The sequence below is a fragment of the Hyperolius riggenbachi genome, chromosome 2 (genome assembly GCF_040937935.1).
Source record: "Hyperolius riggenbachi isolate aHypRig1 chromosome 2, aHypRig1.pri, whole genome shotgun sequence".
Classification (NCBI taxonomy): Eukaryota; Metazoa; Chordata; class Amphibia; order Anura; family Hyperoliidae; genus Hyperolius; species Hyperolius riggenbachi.
This window is the reverse complement of record NC_090647.1, coordinates 116,569,677-116,592,674: the sequence shown is the minus strand read 5'-3', so window position 1 is coordinate 116,592,674 and position 22,998 is coordinate 116,569,677. Positions and strand designations below refer to the sequence as shown.

The 22,998-nt window shown below is 45.3% G+C and overlaps 1 protein-coding gene across 1 annotated transcript; it reads right to left on the bottom strand.

Moving 5' to 3' along the window:
- Positions 1–1,090: 1,090 nt before the first annotated feature.
- On the bottom strand, positions 1,091–22,455 carry LOC137544040 (uncharacterized). The gene is made up of 5 exons (XM_068265109.1): positions 22,252–22,455; positions 5,281–5,386; positions 5,093–5,199; positions 4,633–4,805; positions 1,091–2,083 (listed from the first exon to the last, which is right to left on the bottom strand). The coding sequence occupies exons 1-5, from the start codon at positions 22,355–22,357 to the stop codon at positions 1,808–1,810; spliced, it is 768 nt and encodes a 255-aa protein (XP_068121210.1). The 5' UTR covers positions 22,358–22,455; the 3' UTR covers positions 1,091–1,807.
- Positions 22,456–22,998: the final 543 nt, after the last annotated feature.

Sequence of the window (22,998 nt, the reverse complement as noted above, 5' to 3'; positions counted from 1 at the left end):
TTGGATGATTGTCTTTTGCACTGTTAAGCTGAGAGCCTGTCTGTCATTTCAAACAAGTTACAGCAGTGGACACGGTTTTCAGAATATTACAGGTATTTAGGGGCATTTTGGAACACTTAAATTACTACAGGAAGTGAGAGGGAAGCATTAGTTTAAAACAAAGTTAGGTTACGCTTCGGCTTGGAAAGGTTAGGGTTGAGCACACAGGATGGACGAAAGTGGTTTAAAGGGATACTGTAGGGGGGTCGGGGGAAAATGAGTTGAAGTTACCCGGGGCTTCTAATGGCCCCCCACAGACATCCTGTGCCCGCGCAGCCACTCACCGATGCTCCGGCCCCGCCTCCAGTTCACTTCTGGAATTTCTGACTTTAAATTCAGAAAACCACTGCGCCTCCATTGCCGTGTCCTCGCTCCCGCTGATGGCACCAGGAGCATACTGCGCAGACCAAAGACCATACTGGGCTTGTGCAATACTCTCCTGGTGACATCAGCGGGAGCGAGGATGCAGCTGCGCAGGTGCAGTGGTTTTCAGACTTTAAAGTCTGAAATTCCAGAAGTGAACCGGAGGCGGGGCCAGAGCATCGGTGAGTGTCTCCGTGGGTACAGGATGTCTGCGGGGGGGCCATTAGAAGCCCTGGGTAAGTTCAACTCATTTTCCCCCAACCTCCCTACAGTATCCCTTTAAAGTGAGCCGGAGCCAAAACTCAGGATCAAAATCAGATACTTGCCTAAAGAGAGGGAAGCCTCAGGATCTTAGAGGCTTCCCTCACTACTCTGTGGTCCCCTGTTGCTGAGTGCAGCCCCCTCCACATTGGGGCCGCGCAGCTCCTCTTCTTATAGTGAGGCCATGTGAGCCTGTATGCGCAGCAGCACGGAACCTGCGGCTCCAGCTTACTGCGCATGCTCAGGAAGGTTCACGTGGCTATTGCGTGGCCACGCTATAGGAAGAGGAGCTGCACGGCCCTGATCTGATTAGCAACAATGTCTTGTCGCTAATCTTTCGGCTGGCCGCACTCAGTGACTGGGGACAAAGGAGTAGTGAGGGAAGCCTCAATAGGATCCTAAAGCTTCCCTCTCTTTAGGTAAGTATCTAATTTTGTACCCGAGCTCAGCTTGGGTACTCTTTAAGGAATATTAAGTGTGAAGGTTAGGATTAGGTTTAGGTTAATGTTAACCCTCTGGGCGATATAATTACATCGCCCAGGAGGGGGCGCAGCACTTTTTTTTTTATTTTGTATATCATGTAGCGAGCCCTGGGCTCGCTACATGATAGCCGCTGCGCAGCGGCATCCCCCCACCCACTCCGATCGCCTTCGGCGATCAGAGTAAGCAGGAAATCCTGTTCAGAACGGGATTTCCTGCTGGGCTTACCCGGTCGCCATGGCGACGGGGCGGCATGACGTCACCGGCGTCATGGACGTCAGAGGGAGTCCCGATCCACCCCTCAGCGCTGCCTGGCACTGATTGGCCAGGCTGCGCAAGGGGTCGGGGAGGGGGGCTGCGCGGCACGGCGGATAGCGGCGGATCGGCAGCGATCGGAAGTTACACGCAGCTAGCAAAGTGCTAGCTGCGTGTAACAAAAAAAAATTACGCAAAACGGCCCACCAGGGCCTGAGAACTCCTCCTGCGCGACATACCCCGAGCTCAGCTTGGGATTATCACCCAGGAGGTTAAGGAAATATTTTGTGAAATAGTGCTGTTCCCAAAATCACAGTGTTCAGTCCAGAAACGAACGACCTACAGAAATAGATACATTTTCTTAAATGTAATATCTATTTCCTTAATATAAGACCACAAGGTGTAGAGTTCAAAATTTGAATGGCCAGAGCACAGGGGTTCTCTGGACATAGCTTTTATATGCTGGATCTTCCCCCCAGCGTTTCAGGGCTTGTCTCTCCAGAATAGGAACACCACTCACATAATTCAATAAGAACCACACAAATACTGGCGATATGATGCTAACAAACTGGTAACCACTAAGCACAGAAGAAGCAGACAGGAAGAGCCCGATCCACACTAAGATCTCTCCCGCGTAGTTTGGATGGCGACTGTAGGCCCATAGTCCACTCTGAATGAAAGTACCCTGCAGGAGATTAAATACAGAAACATCTTTCAAGATTATGGGATAACAGAGAGACAGAATCTGGTCATTCATACTGGGGCTTCATCATCAATTAAGACTAAAATACTATTAATGGAAATACCGGGCTTCTACCGGCACCCTGCAGATGCCCTGTGCCCATGCTGAGACAAAACGATTCTCCTGTCCCACGCCGCGGCACGCTTTCGGTTTCCACTGCGCTAGTGCAGCTCTGGCCACGCGTGTCCTCGTTCGCGCTCCCGTTGCTGGTAACATCCTGAACAGGCACAGTACAGATTTTCTCTTCCTGCGCAGTACGCTCCTGACGATGGAAGCGCAAACGAGGATGAGCACGGACAGAGCCACACAGGCGCAATGGATGTCGACTTACAAGTCTGCAAAAGTGAAACTTAGCCGCGACGGGGGACGCAAGGATCGGTGAGTGATGGTGCGGACACAGAGCGGCTGCAGCTGCAAAAGCCCCAGGTAAGTGAAACTCTTTCTTTTTTTTTTTATGGCATTATAGGTTTTCTTTTACCTTAGGCCTACAACAGATCCAGGTAGTCCTGCACTTATTGCAAAATGTTCTCTTAAGCTACATAAGCTGTAATATTGCTATGGTGATTTTTGTAGTTAACCTCTTTCACACGGAAGGCTAAGGGTTTGTTCACACGAGGAGCGCTTTGAGATTTTTTTAAGCGCTAGTGGTTCTTAAAAGTGCTTGTGTAATGAATTCCAAGGTGAGCTCACATGAGCGATGAGCTTTCTTTCCAATGCAAATGCGGGTCCCGCACCATTTTCTGAGCGTTTGTGCTTCAATGTAAGGTACAGGAAAATCACTTTAAAAGTGAAAAATTCGCTTTTCAAGAAAAATTTCTTTACAATATATTCAGTTCCACTTCACACAGGAAATCGGAAAACGCAAATCACACAAAACAAGCGTTTAGCGCTTTCAATTTATAATGTGAACTAAGCCTAAAGGTGGTAAAATCACTAGCTGTCAGGTGCTCCTATGCACTGGCTGGGTGTTTGCTAGTATTCCGTAGGGGTGGTGGTGGTGAAGGAGCCCCCCCCCCCCCCCCCCCATGATGTTGCATCTGAGCACAGCTGTTCTAGCGCTTTTCAGAGTTATTTTCCACTTTCCTATACTTAACATTGAGGCTTAATCGCCTCAGAAAAGTGCAGATATGCTGCAGGACCCACGTATGCGTTTGGGAGAAAATCACATGCCTTTGGTGTGCTCCACCCCATTCAAATACATTAGCCAAGCGCTTTCCAAAGTGCTAGCGTTTTTAAAAGCGCTCAGAAGCGCTCTTGGTGTGTACCAGCTCTCAGATTGCAAGCCTGTTTGGCAAGGCCCTCGTCCCCCATGTTTTACCTCTCTTCCACTAAATGGACTCTGTAGGCCCAATCCAATTCACTTGTTCTGCTAAGTTTTTTCCCGGGTGATATTTTTACAATATAAATAAAATGCCTTTTTAAGCCACCAGCAATAAAAAAAAAAATTACAGCATTTTTGGTGCTTTTTGAATTGCAGAGTATAAAAGTTTTTTAAACAGAAGATGAAAAATTATCTCCAAGGAGAAAAAAAGAATTAGAAGAAAGCATACACTATAGACTGTACAGATTATGCCAGAGCAGAAGATAAACTTTGCTCTGTACACTGCAGTGCAACTGATCAGGACTTCATTTGAAATTATTTTAACCCAATTTAGTACATTGCCACCTTCAGATTGACATCAAGTCATTTAACAGCTATAAAAGTGAATGAGAGGGTCAGCCTGATCTTATCCTGAACTCAAGCTGAAGAAAAACTGGCCAGGCTATTGTCATTCTGCCCTGACCTTACATCATACATGTCAAACTCTGGCCCGCAGAGCCATAAAATTTGGACCCCAAGTTGTTTCCTCCCTTTGCATTATGTTTGTCCCGCTCTAGACCACCAAGGAAGCTATATTGGAGGTGAAGATCTAGATCACCAGGGAAGTCATATGGGGGATAGAGAGGGAAAGCAATAGACACTAGGGAAGAGTATGTATGTTACTAAGTGGCCAGACTTCGGGTTCTGGCCGGTCAAAACTAGAAGTGGCCATCTCGCTGCAACCAATGTGCGAAATGAATGAATTCCTGCCAGACCTCAATAGGAGGGGTGCGGGGGAAGGAGCCAGAGCCGAGGGAGAACATCTGAGCCACCAGGAATTTATTCATTTTGCACATTGGCTGCAGTGAGACGGCTACTTCTAGTTTTGACCGGCCAGAACCCGAAGTGGCCAGACTTTGGGTTCTGGCCGTAACATGCACACTAGCCCATAAAAATGCTTTTCAGGCACAGGGTAAAAGAACTCTGGTCCATGCACACTAGCCTATTAAATGCGTGGCCAGGCACATGGTATCTGGGGGTCAATACTGAAATAACATGGGGAAAAAAAGAGGTATTCATATCTGGGAAATAAATGACTATTCTATATAAAAATGTGATAATATTTTAGGTGACAACACTCCTTTTATTTTGATTTCCCTGCTTGGAAGTTAGCATTTATTTTGATACTCACAGCATTGTCAGGATCACTCTTAAAATTCCATTTTTGTTGGTCAGCCATGGTCTCTACCAGGAACCCAACCAGCCACAAGCTCCACCCCAGGACATCCTGCAGCCCCAGTGGCTTGTTTTGTTTCTCAAAGTTTAACATCAACGATGGCAGCAAGGTTATGAATACCCAGACACCTGTTTGGCAAAAACACAATAGTTTACAGAATTGGTGTGCTACATATTAAAGACAGGCCATTTTACTAACCAATTATATCTGGCAGCATACAGATTTTACACATTTTTCATGTTGCCAGTAACATCTCATCACATGGAATCCCGTACTGTCTGACCTTGTATCATGTTGTCAGTGTCCGTTAAGCAACTACTAAGGCAAATTCCTGTAAGTGCTAACTGGCCAAAATAAAATTGATTCTGATTTAGTTATGTTTATCTATGCTGTGATACCTGCAAAAGTGCCTCACCTTGCAATGTCCAGTATACCAAAAAGGCCTGTGGATCATGCCGCACTTTGTTGAATCTCTTATCTTGCCCATCCCGGAGGATTCTTACAACCAAATATGAGCCAAGTCTGAAAGGAGAAGTACTAACAAGTTATAATAAACACCACTACTTTCTGTAAAAGAACACTGAGCTCTTAATACGCACTTACCTTACTGCCCACACTGTGATCAGCCCAGTCTGAATCTTTTGCCGCAAATACTTTGTTTTCGACCACTGTAGGCTGAGATTTATCAACAGGATAAATGTCCCTGAGCCTATAGAAAACAAGTATTAGATATGCAATATTTTATGATAGAGGTCCCAGCGTCACATAACCCTAAAGCAGAGGTTCTCAAACTGGAAGCGCCTCGGGCACCTGCCAAGGGTGCCTCAGCATGCGTCCCTATCCTTTGGGGGGGGGGGGGGGTGTTAGGGTGCTGCTGAATAAGGGTCAGAGCAGCGTTTTAGTTATTTTTGCCGAGGGGTACGTTTACGCTATGTGGATCGTTTTTTAGTTTTGAGGTGTACTGGTGGACGGAACCAGGATTACAAGTGACGAGTGCCGGAGCTTGCCAGAGTGGCCGGGGGTGGCAATACAACTCATATGCGCTAGCAGACCCAGTGAGGTCAATTAATCTGGTGGGTGGAATACTGGAGGGGGAGAGCACATGGTGTTGTGTACCCTGAGGTGGCAGACTGCATTTGGTCACAGTAAAGATAAAAAAAATAAATTCCTGAGGCAGGGAACACACTTGACAGTTTTCGTACGCGTTTTCTGCACAGAAAAACTGGGAACTCATGTTAATCAATGGTCTAGTGCACACTTACTGTGTTGTTCGCACGCAGAAAAAAAACTGACATTCTGCATGATGACTCTGCACATTTTGACAGTTTTCTCTATCAATTACATCCGCTGCTGTGAAAAAACGCGTGCGTTTTCCTGCATGGAAACACACTTGGTGTGCAGAAAAAGTATGCAGAAAAACGCGCGCGGAAAACTGAAAGTCAAGTGTGTTCCCTGCCTGAGACTTTAATTTACCAGTTCAATTGCAGCTCTGAGAACATTCAAAGTGAACCTGAACTGAGTAAAATTATTTAAAATGAGCACATGATGTACCTGCAAATGAATATTACATACTTACCTCACCGTCAGTTCCTCTCGGAAGCTCACCATTTTCTTCTTACAATGAATCCCTCCATCCTAACAAGTTCTTGTCAGAACTGAAATATATCAGTTGCTGTCAGTTATATATCAGTTGCCCTCAGTTATAACTGAAAGGACAACTGATGAGCAAGGTAATGTCCATGTTTCTCTTTGGCTCATGTGGGTGATATTACAGTTTAACAGTGTGCTGACCAGGAAGCTGTTACAGGGTCATTGCCATTTTTAAAATGGAGGACAGAGAATTCAATTGATCACAGGACGCAGGAGGGGAGAAAGAAATTGTTGAGTAGACTACATGGGAGGTAGGTATGACATGTGTATGTTTATTTTGACTTTTAATTTTCAGTTGCAGTTAGTAGCTCGTCCAGTGGCAAGGTTTTTGTTTATGTTTTGTTTTTCCTGTAAATATTGTAAATGGCCTGTAAATAGTCTAAACAGCAGAAATAAAGCACTGGCACTTAGTGTTAGTGAAACACAAAAACTGCCTTTATACTTGCTTTGCCCCGGGCCTGTCCCAAAGGGCAGAATCCCCTGCTACCTATCCCCACAGGTCTTGATGCGACTGTTTGAGACATCTTTTTCTATTTAAAATGATAAAACAATTTCAAACAAATAGCACAGAGGAACAAAAGCTGCATCCTCATATTGACGCTCATGATCTATCACGTCATAAGAATTAACTGACACACAGACAAATGATCAGCGCTCAAGGATGCACCTGAATTGTAAGCCATCAGAGGCAATGCAGAGCTCCCTGGGCTGAATACATGCCTTGGATGCAAAACAGATGCAAATTATGTGCTAAATTCTAATCTAAAAATGTGAAAGTGAATTTAAAAACAGTGAATGCAGCTAGCCACTAGTATACTTACATTCAATTTTGCACAGTGGGAGACATGGCAGTGCCTTCAAACAAACCCCATACCTGAATGATTTATCTGCAATGGTGAGCAGAGCTCCAGAAACTGGACTATATTACACACCCAGCATACACTATAGGCAAAGAGGGGAGGGTGTTAGCTTCAGTGATAATAAGTGCACAAATTATGACGTACCCCCTCGGGGAAGACCTACCACTTACCTAGCAATAAGAACATAATTCCTTGTGCTGCTATTCATAAATGGTATACACATTTCATAAAACAAACGGTGCAGATAACTCCCCCTCCCTCTCTTTGCCTGTAGTTTATGCTGAGTGTGTAATATAGTCCAGTTTCTGGAGCTCTGTTCACCATTGCAGATAAATCATTCAGGTATGGGGTTTGTTTGAAGGCGCTGCTATGTCTCCCACTGTGCAAAGTTGAATGTAAGTATACTAGTGGCTAGCAGCATTCACTGTTTTTAACCACTTCCCAACTGAGGGGTTTTACCCCCTGACCACCAGAGCAATTTTCACCTTTCAGCGCTCCTTCCATTCATTCGTCTATAACTTTATCATTACTTATCGCAATGAAATGAACTATATCTTGTTTTTTTCGCCACCAATTAGGCTTTCTTTAGGTGGGACATTATGCCAAGAATAATTTTATTCTAAATGTGTTTTAATGGGAAAATAGGAAAAAACGTGGGAAAAAAATTATTGTTTTTCAGTTTTTGGCCTTTATAGTTTTTAAATAATGCATGCTACTGTATTTAAAACCCATGAAATGTATTTGCCCTTTTGTCCCGGTTATAAAACCATTTAAATTATGTCCCTATCACAATGTCCATCCCTAATTACAAGCCCATAGTTTATAAAGTAACAGTGTTATACCCTCTTGACATAAATATTTAAAAAGTTCAGTCCCTAAGGTAACTATTTATGTATTTTTTTTTTAATTGTAATTTTTTTTTTTTTTTAAATTACAAGAAAAAAAATTGGGGAGTGTGGGAGGTAAAGGGTTAATTTTGTGTGTTAAACTAATTTATTTCTATGTGAAAAATGCTTTGGATGTAGTTTTACTATTTGGCCACAAGATGGCCACAGTAACATTTTGTTTATGTGACCTGCAAGCGTCCAGAAGGACGCTTGCAGGAAGTAGAAAGAGGCTGAGAACTTTTTTTTTTCCCACAATGGTCGCGCTGCTCAGCCGAGCGGCAGTGGATCATTGCGGGGCTTAGATCAACGAACGGGAATGGATTTTCCCGTTCATTGATCTCCGGGCGAGCGGGCGGCGGCGTGTTTACTAGCGGCGGGCGGCGTGTTTACGAGCGGGAGCGCGGGCAGCGGCGGGAGCGCGGAAAGTACGTATTTCTCCGTCCCTGGGGGTTAAAGGATGGAAAAAGGGACGGAGAAATGCGTACGCGCGGGGGTAAAGTGGTTAAATTCACTTTCACGTTTTTTAGATTAGAATTTAGCACATAATTTGCATCTGTTTTGCATTCAAGGCATGTATTCAACCCTAGGGGGCTCTGCATTGCCTCTGATGGCTTACAATTCAGGTGCATCCTTGAGCGCTTATCATTTGTCTGTTTGCTTGTTTTATGAAATGTGTATACCATTTATGAATAGCAGCATGAGGAATTATGTTTTTATTGCTAGGTTGGTGGTTGGTCTTCCCCGAGGGGGTACGTCACCGCCATGGGGAAGTCCATTAGGTCATATTTTGTGCACTTATCACTGAAGCAAACACCCCCTCTTTGCCTGTAGTGTATGCTGGGTGTGTAATATAGTCCAGTTTCTGGAGCTCTGCTCACCATTGCAGATAAATTATTCACGTATGGGGTTTGGTTGAAGGCCCTGCCAAGTCTCCCACTGTGCAAAATAAGAATTAACTGGCCTTCCTCTCAAGCATTCCTGCCAAAAAGGGTCTTCAATGAATCTTGTATTGCAGAGGGCGAGTCTACTGACCCTTTTACAGTACAACTTTTAGACGTATTTCATAACAGCTGTTGCAGTGGATTTACATTCCTCATCAACCTTCCTGGCGGTAACCCCAAACGTAGTTCGGGGTAAGCCGCACAGGAGGTTTTCTCAGGCCCTGCTGGGCCGATTTGTACAAATTTTTTTTTTTTGCTGCACGCAGCTAGCACTTTGCTAGCTGCGTGAGCACACCGATTGCCGCCGCCCCACGCCGATTCGCCGCTATCCGCGTCGCCCCCCCCTAGACCCCTTGCGCAGCCTGGCCTATCAGCGCCAGGCAGCGCTAAGGGGTGGATCAGGACTCCCGATGACGTCGATGACGTCATCCCGCCCCGTCGCCATGGCGACGGGGGAAGCCATTCAGGAAATCACGTTCTTTGAACGGGATTTCCTGATCGCCCATCGCCGGAGGCTAGGGGAATCGAAGAGGCTAGGGGGATGCCGCTGCACAGCGGCTATTATGTAGCGAGCCCTAGGCTCGCTACATGATTTTTAAAAAAAAATTACAAAAAAACGGCTGCGCTGCCCCCTGGCGGTTTTTAATAGACCGCCGGGAGGGTTAAGTTGACAAAATAAAATAAAATTATACAATGAAACAGTTTGACGCCAAACAGAAGCAGGGCCGGATTTGTACTCTTTACTGCCCAAGGCCACTGTCAGCAGCCGCCCCCCCCCCTCCCTTCAGTATAGGTAACCAGATGTCCCTTCCCCCTCCTAGTAGAAGTATCCCGTTGACTCTTTCCGCTATTACAGACAGCCAGATGACCGATTCCCCCCAAACCTCCAGTATAGGTAGCCAGATAACCCTTCCCCCCCTCCTCCAGTTTAGAAAGCCTGATGACCTCTCCCCCCCCCCCTTCCCTTTAGTATAAGAAGCCAGATGACCCTACCCCCTTCTGTAAAGTTAGCCTGATGGCCACCCCTCCCTCCAGTATAGGTAGCCAGGTGACCCCCCCCCCTTCCCTAGTATAGCCTGCTGCCCAACGCCCCTTGATTCTGTGGTGCCCTAGGCCATGGCCTATGAGGCCTTGGCTTAAATCCGGCCCTGAACAGAAGCCTAGTAGGGGAATTATACTACCTATAAGTGCGAACCCTATACACAAAGCTTTTTTGTTGAATTATCTCACCTTACTTATTCACTTACAATTAATCTCTCAAAGTGTTATTCAAGCCCAAAAAAGCCGTTTAAAGAGGTACTGAAGTCTCTTTTTTACCTTAACCCCCTTGCCGTTCCAATTATTTCGGCAAGGGGGCGGCGCAGCACTTTAAAAAAAAAAAAAATTTTCATTCATGTAGCTAGCCTAGCGCTAGCTACATGATAGCCGCTGACAAGCGGCATCCCCCTACCTATTCTGATCGCCGCCGACGCTGTTTGCAAGCAGGAAATCCCGTTCAGAATGGGATTACCTGCTCGGCTTCTCCCGTCGCCATGGCGACGGGGCGGGATGACGTCGCCGACATCATGGCAGTCAGAGGGAATACCGATCCACCCCTCAGCGCTGCCTGGCACTGATTGGCCAGGCTGCGCAAGGGGTTTGGAGGGGGGGGGGGGGCGGCACGGCGGGTAGCGGCGAATCGGCGGCGATCGAGACATGCACGCAGCTAGCAAAGTGCTAGCTGCGTGCAATTAAAAAAAATGTGAAAATCGGCCCAGCGGGGCCTGAGAAATCCTCCTGCGCAGGTTACCCCGAGCTGAGCTCGGGATAACCGGCAAGGAGGTTAATTTATTATCCAGTCAGCATCAGCATTAAATCCTAAGCAGATCTGCTGCATCCCCGCAGCAAAACTAGTGATTTATGGCTTAGAAATAGCCCTGCAAAGTTCCAAGGCACGTATCCTTCTTCCTGTAAGAGGCAGAGCTGTGTGCCGTAGCTCTACCTCCTCTACAGTCAATCTCCGCCTCTCCCCACCCCTCTCAATCTTCTTTCACTAAGAGAGGTGGGGAGAGGCGGAGATCCGCAGAGATTGACTGCATGGGAAGCAGAGCTACAGCACAAAGCTCTGCCTCCCCATGGCAACACAAGCTGCGATCTGCAAAGTTGTGGAACTTTGCAGGTCTATTTCTAAGCGGGGGGATGCGACGAATCTGCTTAGGATTTAATGTCGTTGCTGTCTGGATAAGAAATGAAGGTGAAAAAAGAGACTTCAGTGTCTCTTTAACTTACCTGGGGCTTTTTGCAACCCCTGGAGTCACCCTGGGTCCGCGCCGACCTTCCGCGTCCCTCCAGCAAGCAGTGGCGACCCCCACAAAGCTGGCCAGTCATAGGCTACTGCGCATGCACGGCCCCAAGCACCTGACCATGCTCTCATTGCTGGTAGTGTTCTGCACATGTGCAGTAGCCATTTTCCCGTACTGCATTTGTGCAGAATGTTGTCGGCAATGGGAGCGCGATCAGGGTGCATTTGACCGGGACCCAATAGGACAGCTTGGGCACAGGATGTCTCCAGGGGGCTGCAAGAAGCCCAAAATCGGGTACAAGCTCGGATCCTCCAGAGGCTTCCTCCATCATCCTCCTGCTCGCCATTCCAGCACTGAGACCCCACAAGCCTTGTCAACAGCCCACACTGTTCAGACAGCTAGCAAGGCATACTAGCTCCACTTAGCCCGAGTGCTGGCTCCATGCTACTATGCAGGTGAGCGCTGTCTATGCCTGCGCAGTGCGAGCAAGCACTGTGGAACTTTGTGAGTCTCAGCACTAGAACGGAGGGAAGTAGGGGATCCCTCTGAGGTATCTACATTTTTTGACATTAGGATTGAGCAGGTATACTTTGAGGTCACATTCACAGTGGGACGTTATTGTACTGCGATATAAAGTCATTATAAGGCAGGATAACGCACTGTAATGTTAAGCCTATGCAACATTCACAGTGTGGCGTTAGCATTGTGTTGTAAATGTTGCATTATGGTAACTCATTGTTTGCAGTGTGTTGCCTCTAAATGCAGACGTTAAACAGATACAGAGAGGCATACGTTTCATGGCCTGTATGCTCCACTGTATCTACTGTATGCCACGGGAACGCAGCGTTAATGTGCGTTACTGCCGTTTTTTCCGTTGTAATGCTGCGTTGTGACTTTAACGTCGCATTGCAACGCAACGTCCCACTGTGAATATGCCCTCAGTCATGATTTATCTCTCCTTATTTAATTTAACTCATGATTTATTCTTCCTTAACTGACTTAACTCATAGTTTATCTCTTAATTTTACTTAACTCATGATTAATATTTCCTTATCTGGTCAGCTTATGAATGATCTCTCCTTTGTTTATCTCACACATTAGCTCTCCTTTTTCCACTACGCCAGAATCTGCAGCGTTTTCCCACATATGAGAGGGGTGGGGAAACGCTGCCTATTTATCTAGTGGCTTGCCGTCCAAATCCCTATAGCTGTGCATGGCACCGATTAGCAATTTTGGGCTGCAGCTACACAGCAGAATGGGAGCCGTAGTTAAATCGGAAACGGACACAGCAACTGGTGAAAAATAAGGAAGCTTTGTGAAACAACCCCATTGGGCCATATGCAATTCAAGGTGATAAGAAGCACAAAACATGTGAGCTTCTCATCACCTCACAAAGTTAGAATTTGCCAGCAAATGTAATTGCCGGTTTGACCTGCGCAATGTCTAAGGCCCTTTTCACACTGGGCCATTTTCATTGCATTGCATTATACTTTTTTTACCGCAATGGTAAAGTTAAAGCAATGAAAGTTTATAAGACATTTCAAATCGGATGCGGTGCAATGTGATGGAAGCATCCAATCTAACACAAAAGCATCAGCGCGTTACCGGTCAAAATCCGCACCGACGTACGCTGACCGGAAGTAATGCAAGTCAATGGCGCCACAGATAATTTACATTTTTTTGTGTTGTGGTGCGTATAAGCATATTTCTTTAAAGAGAATCTGTATTGTTAAAATCGCACAAAAGTAAACATACCAGTGCGTTAGGGGACATCTCCTATTACCCTCTGTCACAATTTCGCCGCTCCTCACCGCATTAAAAGTGGTTAAAAACCGTTTTAAAAAGTTTGTTTATAAACAAACAAAATGGCCACCAAAACAGGAAGTAGGTTAATGTACAGTATGTCCACACATAGAAAATACATCCATACACAAGCAGGCTGTATACAGCCTTCCTTTTGAATCTCAAGAGATCATTTGTGTGTTTCTTTCCCCCTGTTCTCATGCACTGAAGTTTCAGGCTGCTCTTTTTTCTCCTGCAAACAGCTTTGCCCTTGTCTGTAATTCCTCAGTATGTGAAAGCCCAGCCAGCTCAGAGGACGATTTATCCAGCTTGTAAAAGATAAGAGAGAAGCTGCTCTAATCTAAATAATACACAGGCAGTGTGCATAGAGGGGCCTGGAAGGGGAAATTCATAGCAGAACCACAACACTGAAGAACTTGGCCTTCCAGACACAGGCTGACAAGTCTGACAAGGGAAAGATACATTGATTTATTACAGAGACTGTGATAGCAGAAAGTGCTGCAGTAAGCCAGAACACATTAGAATAGCTTTTGGAACTTGTAGGATGATAAAAAACAGGATGCAATTTTTGTTACGGAGTCTCTTTAAATCACTTCCGCGCAATTCGTATTTTTGCTTGCTGCCAGAAGTGAGATTACCGCGCATTACTGCCGGTGTCCCCCAACCCTGTTTTTAGCATTTTAGCATCCAAAACGCTGGTTACTGTTGTGAAACCAGCCTGAGTGTAAAGAGCATAACTAGCTATTCTTCTGAGCGATGTACTTTAATCCAGCTCGGCATTATGTACCTTCACCAATCGTATATTATTAGGGCTTGTTCACACCTAGGGCACTTTCGTTTTTTTTTTTTAAAGGGGCACTATGGTGAAAAATTGTAAAATTTTAAATATGTGCAAACATGTACAAATAAGAAGTATGTTTTTTCCAGAGTAAAATGAGCCATAAATTACTTTTCTCCTATGTTGCTGTCACTTACAGTAGGAAAGTCTGTCAATGTTTGGTCAGCGCTCTAAAGTTCAGTCTTTGTTGCTAGCAGGATTACGCCACACATGTCAAGCCAGTATGGGGTGGAATATGTTCATATCCCCCCCCCCCCCCCACACACACACACACACACACTATGAAAAGACTCACCCGAGGATGCGGCCTGGTGGGCATGACAACGCCTCAAGGGTATAGGCCACCCCTCAGCCTCACAGGCAATATCAGCTGGGCTCTTGTGGTCCAATCCACTTCTGATGCGCTGACCTCTAATAATCTTTGAGCAATCATTAAAACTCTAGTGAAGTCTCCAGCAGCTGACTAGAGCAGCTGTAATCCCAATCAAAACATAATGTGTCTACATTACTATTAATGATTGCTCAGAGATTATTAGAGGTCAGCGCATCAGAAGTGGATTGGACTACAAGATTGGACCACAAGAGCCCAGCTGTGATGTAATCCTGCTAGCAACAAAGACTGAACCTTAGAGCGCTGACCAAACATTGACAGACTTTTTCTAAGCTAAAACACAATTAGCAAGGAAGCGCTCCCCCTAATTGAGTGTTTGTTCAGTTTTTTGTATTGGAACTATTGTAATTGTAACGGTCCATCAGCGATTGTACTTTCTCATTGTAACTTACAGTAGGAAGTAAAAATCTGACAGAAGTGGCAGGTTTTGGACTAGTCCATCTCTTCATTGGGGATTCTCAGGGATTTATTTATTTTCAAAAGCACTTAGTGAATGGCAGTTGCTCTGTCCAACTGCCAAAAAAACTGTGTAGCGAGCAGGGAAGCTGGCCAGCATCTTTGTTTAAATCCTTTTTAGAGAATATCATTATAAAGAATAAAAGCCTTGCTGAGAATCTCCTATGAAGAGATGGAGTAGTTCAAAACCTGTCGCTTCTGTCAGATTTCTACTACCTACTGTAAGTGACTGCAACATGGGAGAAAAGTAATTTATGGCTCATTTTACTCAGGAAAACACGTACTTCTTATTTGTCTCCGTTTGCACATATTTTACATTTAAAACATTTTCGCCATAGTGCCCCTTTAAGCGCAGCGATTTTCAAAATCGCCATAAAAGCGCTTGTGCAATGATTCTATGAGATATCCCAAAAACATACAGATAAGTTAATTGGCTTCCTCCTAAATTGGCACTAGACTATGATACATACACATGATGCTACACATAGACACATGACTATGGTAGGGATTAGTGACAAGACTATATATATACTCTGAAGCGCTGCAGAAGAAGTCGGCGCTATATACATACTAAATAATGATAATAATAATAATATGAGCGGTTCGATTCCAATCCTCTCACCAAAGTGCTGCCTGTACCATTTTCAAAGCGCTTTGGCTCAATGGAAGGTATAGGGAAATCGATAAGCGCTTGAAAAAGCAATTTGTATAGCCATTTCCCAAGTGCTTCTTAGAATAAATAAATTGTATTGATTCTTTTCCAGGTCAAAGAGTTCACTTCCTGACTGACGTCAGGAAGTGAAAAAATGAATCACTCTGCAAAAGCGCTTACAAAAGCGATTTACTAAAAATCCCTAACGCGCAGGTAAGCGCTGGGAGGCACAAAGGAAAAAAAAAAAATCGCCCACAAAATGGCGAACCGCTGGCGTCAGCGATTGCGGTTTATGATGTGAACAAGGCCTTACTGGGTGGCTCTCGTGCTGAATGAGCCAGATTCATTGTAATCCAGTTCATAAAACTCTTCCTTGTGTTTTAAGCTATCTCTCTAGAAACATATAACACAATCATCAGGAGATATGTAAAATTAAAAGACCATTTTCATTTAACACAAACAATTAAACCTTCATTTAACCGTACTAAGCATGTGTAATTATACATTCTAAAGCAGGTTAGACTCTTATGGGGAATTAACATCGCTAGAAGTGAGGAAATACAAGATTTGCTCCCTTCATTCAATGATTGGTGTACTCAGCAGACCTGGGGCTTGATTCACAAAGCCGTGATAACTCTTACCACGGTCGCGTTTTGCGCGCACTATAACACGCGTAACGGTTTTCAATCGCAATCGCAAATTTTTGTGTGAAAAGGTGGCCATTTTCGTGCAAAAATTCGCGATTGCGTGCAAAAAACGTGCGTTATATCGCACGCAAAATGCTAATGCGACCGTGAATCAAGCCCCTGAAGTGAAAAAAAGTTTCACTTGCCTGGGGCTTCTGCCAGCATTCTGCAGCCGCCCTGCGCCATGAACACACTTTTAAAGGGGTTCTGTGGATATAATTAAAAACAATTACTGACACTACTTACCTGGGGCTTCTATTGGCCCCCTGCACTTGTGCTGTCCCGTGCCGTCCTCTACGATCCTCCGTTCCCCGCCGCGGGTCACATTATCTGTCTAACTAGACGAATACAACTGCACATGCGCGGCCGTACTCGCTCCCACTCTCGTCTCCGGGAGCTTACTGCGCAGGTGTAGAATGGGAAAACCTCATACTGCGCCTGTGCAGTAAGCTCCCGGAGACGCGAGCGGGAGCTAGGACGAGTGCGGCCTTAGCCGCGCAGGCACAGTTGTATTGGTCTAGTTAGACAGATAATTGGACTGTGACCGGCGGCCTTGGAACGGAGGATCGTAGAGGACGGTGCGGGACAGAACAGCTGCAGGGGGCCGATAGAAGCCCCAGGTAAGTGTTAATTTTTGTTTTTAATTATATCCACAGAACTCCTTTAAGACGAAATCCGAGATGAGAGACATATGGAGGCTGTCATTTTTTATTTCCTTTTTAAACAATACCAGTTGTCTGGCAGTCCTGCTGATCTTTCTGGTCAGTATTGTCTAAGGGCCCGTTTCTACTATCGCGAATCCGCATGCGTTGCCCGCATGCGGATTCGCACAGTCAGTACAAGTGGATGGGACTGTTTCCACTTGTGCGTTTCCCCGCACGTTTTTCTGTGCAGAAAAAATCTGCAGGGTAGGGCCCTCAGAATTCGCCTGCGTGTGGAATGCAGGCGAATCGCACGCAATGTATTTAATAGGGAAATCGCATGCGTTTTCCCCATGCGTTTTTTGCCGCGATTTCGCATGCGATTTCGCATAGGTATTAATGTTAATTTACACAGGCAGTGACATGGTTAAATTCGCATACGGCCTTACCTATGCGAAATCGCATGCGAAATCGCGACAAAAACGCATGCGGAATCGCACCCGCATGCGATTTGCCTGCGGTGATTCGCCGGCGATTCCGCAACGCTATAGTGGAAACGGGCCCTAAATCACACACCTGAAATAAGCATGTGGCTAATCTTGACAGATTTTTTTCAGAAACCACTGATTTCTTTTTCAGTGTCCTTAGCTAAAAACATTAGAGGCAGAGGATCAGCAAGACAGCCAGGCAATTTTCATAGTTTAAAAAGGACACTACATGGAATTGGTAAAATTGGTCAGTCACTGGGCAATCAAAGTTAAGGTGGCCACTAAAGCTACGTACACACATGCGACAACAATCGTTCGTTATGAACGACGAACAAACTTTTAATTAAAGAAAGAACGACCTAAGTAAAGTTAGTTTTAAAAGGTGTGTAACGATCTGATTGCTAAAACGAACGTTACATCACATAAAGCAACTATTGAGCTTGCGCATAAAAATGAAAAGTTCCATGGAGAAATAGTGAAATGCGCATGTCAAGCCTAGTACGAACGACCGTTTCCAACGATGTACTACTTTTGCAAACGATCGTCGTTGGGAAAAATCCGCTAAGCTAGATCGTTCGTTTTGAACAATCTAGCTCGTCCTTTGTTAGACTTCATGGCCGTTGGCTGCTTTTTTTCAAACGATCGTCGTTTGAAATGATCGGGGAACGATCGTTTCAAACGACTATAGTCACATGTGTGTACGCACCTTAACGGCCCAATTTCTAGTGAAAAATCGTTAGAGCGATCAGAAATTCTGATCGGAAGATAAATCGTTTATTACAACATCAACGAACCAATCTTTGCATCCCATCTATCATAACCAACAAGAAAATCCAAATTTTGGTTTGACAAAAATCCAAACGGATGGCTACTTTTATAATCGTTTATAATTAATTGTGCCCATCAATTGAGATTATTTACAACCAATTTTATCAGAATTTCTGATTGCTCGAACGATTTTTCGCCAGAAATTGGACCGTTAGTGTCCAACTTTAGATGTGTGTACCAACCTTTAATTTTGATTGGCCTATTTTACCACCTCCATGTAGTGTGAGAGTCAACAGTAAAAAAATAAAAAAACAGATACTTATGGTACCTATGGAGAGGGAAGGCAGCGCTGGAATCAGGGGACCATGAGAGGAACAGGAAGGCTCTATAAGGACCCAGAGCCTTTCCGATTTTCTTTTCTTTCACTTCAGATTTGCTTTACAGCCACACACAAAAAGAAAGGTTGGGGTGAGCCAACAGATTGCAATGATTCTGTTAGTTATAGTGAAAGTCTTTATTTATATATTCTACTTTATACAGTACAGTACTTTGTATTAAAGAAAACCTGTACTGAAAAAAAGTTCCCCTGGGGGGTACTCACCTCAGTAGGGGGAAGCCTCTGGACCTTATCGAGGCTTCCCCCGTCCTCCTGTGTCCCACGGTGGTCTCGCTGCAGCCCTCGGAACGGACAGGCGACAATTGTCGGGCTGTGCAATATTTACCTTCCCTGTCTCCAGCGGGTGGCGCTGTTGCAGCTCTTCCCACGGAGATAGGAGAAAATAGCCGATCTCCGTCTGGTCCGCTCTACTGCGCAGGAGACTTGAGCCTGCGCAGTAGAGCGGCCCGACGTAGATCGGCTATTTTCGCCTATCTCCGTGCAGAGAGCGGATACTGCGCCTGCTCTGGAGCCACAGAGGTAAATATTTACATCGCCGCTCCTCCGGGAGGATTTTCTCTGCCGCCATGGGACCGAGGAGAACGGGGGAAGCCTCAATAGGATCCGGAGGCTTCCCCCACCCGAGGTGAGTACCCCCAGGAGAGTCTTTTTCGTTACAGATTTTCTTTCAATATTTTTCTATAAATGTTAGAACAATGTTAAAAATATTCCATTTATGGTTTGTCATTTACCATAGTTATAACAGATCTCTGGACAACGTTGTGGGACTGCTGTACAGATGCTTCTTGGCCTTGTTCACATCCTAAATCGCAATCGATGACGCCAGCGTTTTGCGATTTTGTATGCAATTATTGCTAGCACCTTCCTAAAGTCAGTGAACTGTTTCACCTGGAAATGAATAAATACAATGTATTTATTCATGAAAGAGCTCGGAAAATCGCTATACAAAGCACTTTTTCAAGCGCTTTGCGATTTCCCTATACCTTCCATTGAGCCAAATCGCCCTGAAAATGGTACAGGCAGCACTTTGCTGAACAGATCGGAATCAAACCACTCTCATAGGGAATCATTGCACAAGCGCTTTTAGGGCAATTTTGAAAATCGCCGGCGCTTAAAAAGAGCCAAAAGCACCCTTAGTGGGAACAAGCCCTCCAAGCAATAATCATAAACTATAATTTCTATTAAAATCTAGCGTCTGTATGTAGGTTCCCGGTCCTCACTATACACGATCGGGTCCACTTTTAGGAAATCGCAATGACATGGGATTTCTTACTAAGGCTCCATACACAAATCCAATTTTAATCTGCAGGTGATTGGCCAATTTTACCACTGCCATGTACTATGAGGGTCAACAGATTTTGACTACTATGAACAGAGGTAGGTATGCTCTCATACTACACGGAAGTAGTAAAATTGGCCAATCACCTGCAGATTAAAATTGGATGTGTGTATGGCCCTTAAGGGCTCATTCACACTAGGGGCATTTTCAGCCTTTTTTCAAGCGCCGACGATTTTTAAAATCGCCAACAAAACGCTGGTGCAATGAATCTCTCTTTTCCAGGTCAAAAAGTTCACTTCCTGACTTGAGTCAGGGAGTGAATTACAAAACCGCTCTGGAAAAGCGCTTAGAAAAGCACTTTTACCAGAAACGCAAAGCGCAGTGGAGAGCTGGGGGGGGGGTGAATTGGGGGGAAGAACCCACAAAATACTTGCGTTTAGGATTTTGATTGTAGGCAAGAATGAGGCCCCACGCACACTTATTAGAATCACATGCGTTTTCCCCATAGCAGGGCCGGGCCGAGGCAGAGGCGAGAGAGGCTCCAGCCTCAGGGCGCAGTGTAGAAGGGGGCGCACAACTCACTCAGCTATCATTCACCTATTGTGTTTAAAGCAGAGAGAAATAAGAAAAGGGGATACATGGCAGTAACTGCAAGCCATATAACTAGAGATTAAGGCTTTGGGGGCCCTGGGGTGCCTCTTACTCTAATAGCAATCAGTGTGTGATGGCTGGGGGGGGGGGAATGGAGGGGCGCACTTTGGGGTCTCAGCCTTGGGTGCTGGAGTACCTTGTCCCGGCTCTGCCCCATAGCATATAGTGAAAAACGCATAAGTGTGACCCTGGCCTAAATCACAAATACACGCTGCATTCTGAGTGTCTGTAAGGACACCAATTCACCAAACCATAGCAAGTACAGGGAAAAAGTTTGCATTTCACAACTGAAAAAAGGGAAGCAGTAGATTTGGGCGCATGAGACAAGTGGACAAAAAGGGCGCCCCATTCACTCCCATTATAAATATCGTTTATTGGGCGCCGAACAGGGAGAAAAAGGCGCCCGAGATTATTAACGTTTTAACAAACGGCGCCCGGAGAATTTTAAGGATTTATGACTATGTTTGTGATGATTTAACTTTACAAAATCAGCCCGTAACGAATAACGTTTATAAAGATACTAAATCACTATTTATAAAACATTTCTAAAACATTATTATCCACCCAAAAAAATTAATTACATTTTTTTATTTACATTTTTTATTTATTAATGTCTGTAAAACATTATTATCCATAGGGGGTCTTAGGTTTAGGCACCAACAGGGGGGGTCTTAGGTTTAGGCACCAACAGGGGGGTCTTAGGTTTAGGCACCAACTGGGGGGTCTTAGGTTTAGGCACCAACAGGGGTGGTCTTAGGGCCCGTTCACACTGCACGCGTTTCCAGCCGCGTTTTGGAAACGCGTGCAGGTGGCCAAAACGCACGACATCAGACATTGCATAGAGTGCAATGTCTAATGTTCACACTGCATGCGTTCCGGACCTGTGCGGTCCGGGAACGCATGCTGCACGCAGATTTTGCAAAAACGCGTGGCTGTCCCATTCACTTTTCAGTGATGGGATCAGCCACGCAACGCACACAAACGTGGATGGCCATGCGTTCGTACGCGTTGCGGTCCGCACGCGTTCCGCACGCATGGCCATCCGCATTTCTGATCTGAACGGGCCCTTAGGTTTAGGCACCAACTGGGGGGTCTTAGGTTTAGGCACCAACAGGGGGGTCTTAGGTTTAGGCACCAACAGGGGGGTCTTAGGTTTAGGCACCAACAGGGGGTCTAGGGGTTAGGGAGAGGTACAGGGAGGGTTTTTAACAAACGTTAAAATAAGTTTCAGTTTACAAATAGGGAAGATTAACGTTTTAAGAATTGCCGATCTCATACACATTATTTAGTGATTTATAAATTCTTAAAACACTATTTCTAAACGAAATTCTACACAATATTTCAATAAACGATAATACTGTTTATCGTTTGCACCCTTTTTTCCCGACGCCCTTTTTGTACGTACCCTGAAAAAAGACCTAGTGACCACTAATACTAGCATTATAAAACACCTGACAGAACATGAGTTATGTAAGCATTGCATAGTTACACAACACTTCTTCCCATTATTCTGAAGCACTTGAAAAAGAGCCTATAGGGGAAAAAAAATAATTCTCTTTCAGCCAACAATGCACATGCTCCCCCGCCCTCAACATCCAGATGTACAGAGCTCCGTTTTTAGCAAATCTTGGCACAGGTCACTACACGCATGCGCCGCACGTTTTATGTAACCCGTCCATGGCAGCTTGAGTACAGTTTGGCAAATGCTGCTACACAACCAGCCATCTTCTCAAATCGCAGCCATACGTTTAATCGTGTCTATATGTCTATATGACGAACTTTCCGGTCTGTGCACCGTATATGAGGCATCTAAGCATACATATACTAAGCAGTTCCTGACTTCCTGTAGCATAGCAAGCATGGAGGTCACGTGCCTCTATTGTCAGAGTCTCGCTGCTTCTTACCTGCCAGATCAAAGAACTTCTCGGTCTGAAGCAAAGCTGCGACCCCCCAAAGGAGCCACTGGACGGCCAGACTGAGAGCCAGGGACAGGGAAAGCTGCTGCAGCATGGCTGAGGCTGGGCTGAGGGGGCAGCAGCACGGGAAGGCGCGGCACGGAGAGTCCTTGCTAGCTGCTCTGTAGAGTACTAGCTGCTGCTGCTGCTAGTGTTATGAAACATGAGCCAGTCACTTTACAGCTTCATTCTTACGAGGAATGCGGTGAGCTGCCGCCGATTGTTTAGAGAAGAAAGAAACTTTGAGTCCGAATGTGATGTTCTTTATATTTGTGCTCGCAAAACCTGAAAAAGGATTCGCAGGTCACTACTGTCCTCATTACCTCTTGAAAGTGGACCTGAACTCTTGCACAGGACAGATGATAACAGAAATGCACACAATGAGGGCTCCTTCACACTCACGTTTTTTTTTTAAACGCGAGCGATTTTCAAAATCGCTCTAAACGCTTGTGCAATGATTCTCTATGAGAGAGTTCCCATCTGAGCGGTTTGTTGCCGATCTGCTCAGAGAAGCGGTGCATGGGCCATTTCTGAGGCGATTCTGCCTCAATGGAAAGTATAGGAAAAACGCTCACAAAATCGCTTTGTGCAGCGATTGCGTTGCATTTTTAAGAATAAATACAATTGTATTTATTATTTTCCATGTCAAAGACTTGAGCCAGGGAGGGAATTAAAAACATGCTCGGGAAAAGGCTT

Bases quoted from the DNA above. Each gene is read 5' to 3' on its own strand.
- LOC137544040 (XM_068265109.1), bottom strand. From the start codon at position 22,357: ATGCTGCAGCAGCTTTCCCTGTCCCTGGCTCTCAGTCTGGCCGTCCAG. The intron at 5,200-5,280 runs GTAAGTGCGTAT...TTCTCCTTTCAG, and splicing joins ATCACAGTGTGGGCAGTAAG to ACTTGGCTCATATTTGGTTG. The intron at 4,806-5,092 runs GTGAGGCACTTT...TTTGCCAAACAG, and splicing joins GGTATACTGGACATTGCAAG to GTGTCTGGGTATTCATAACC.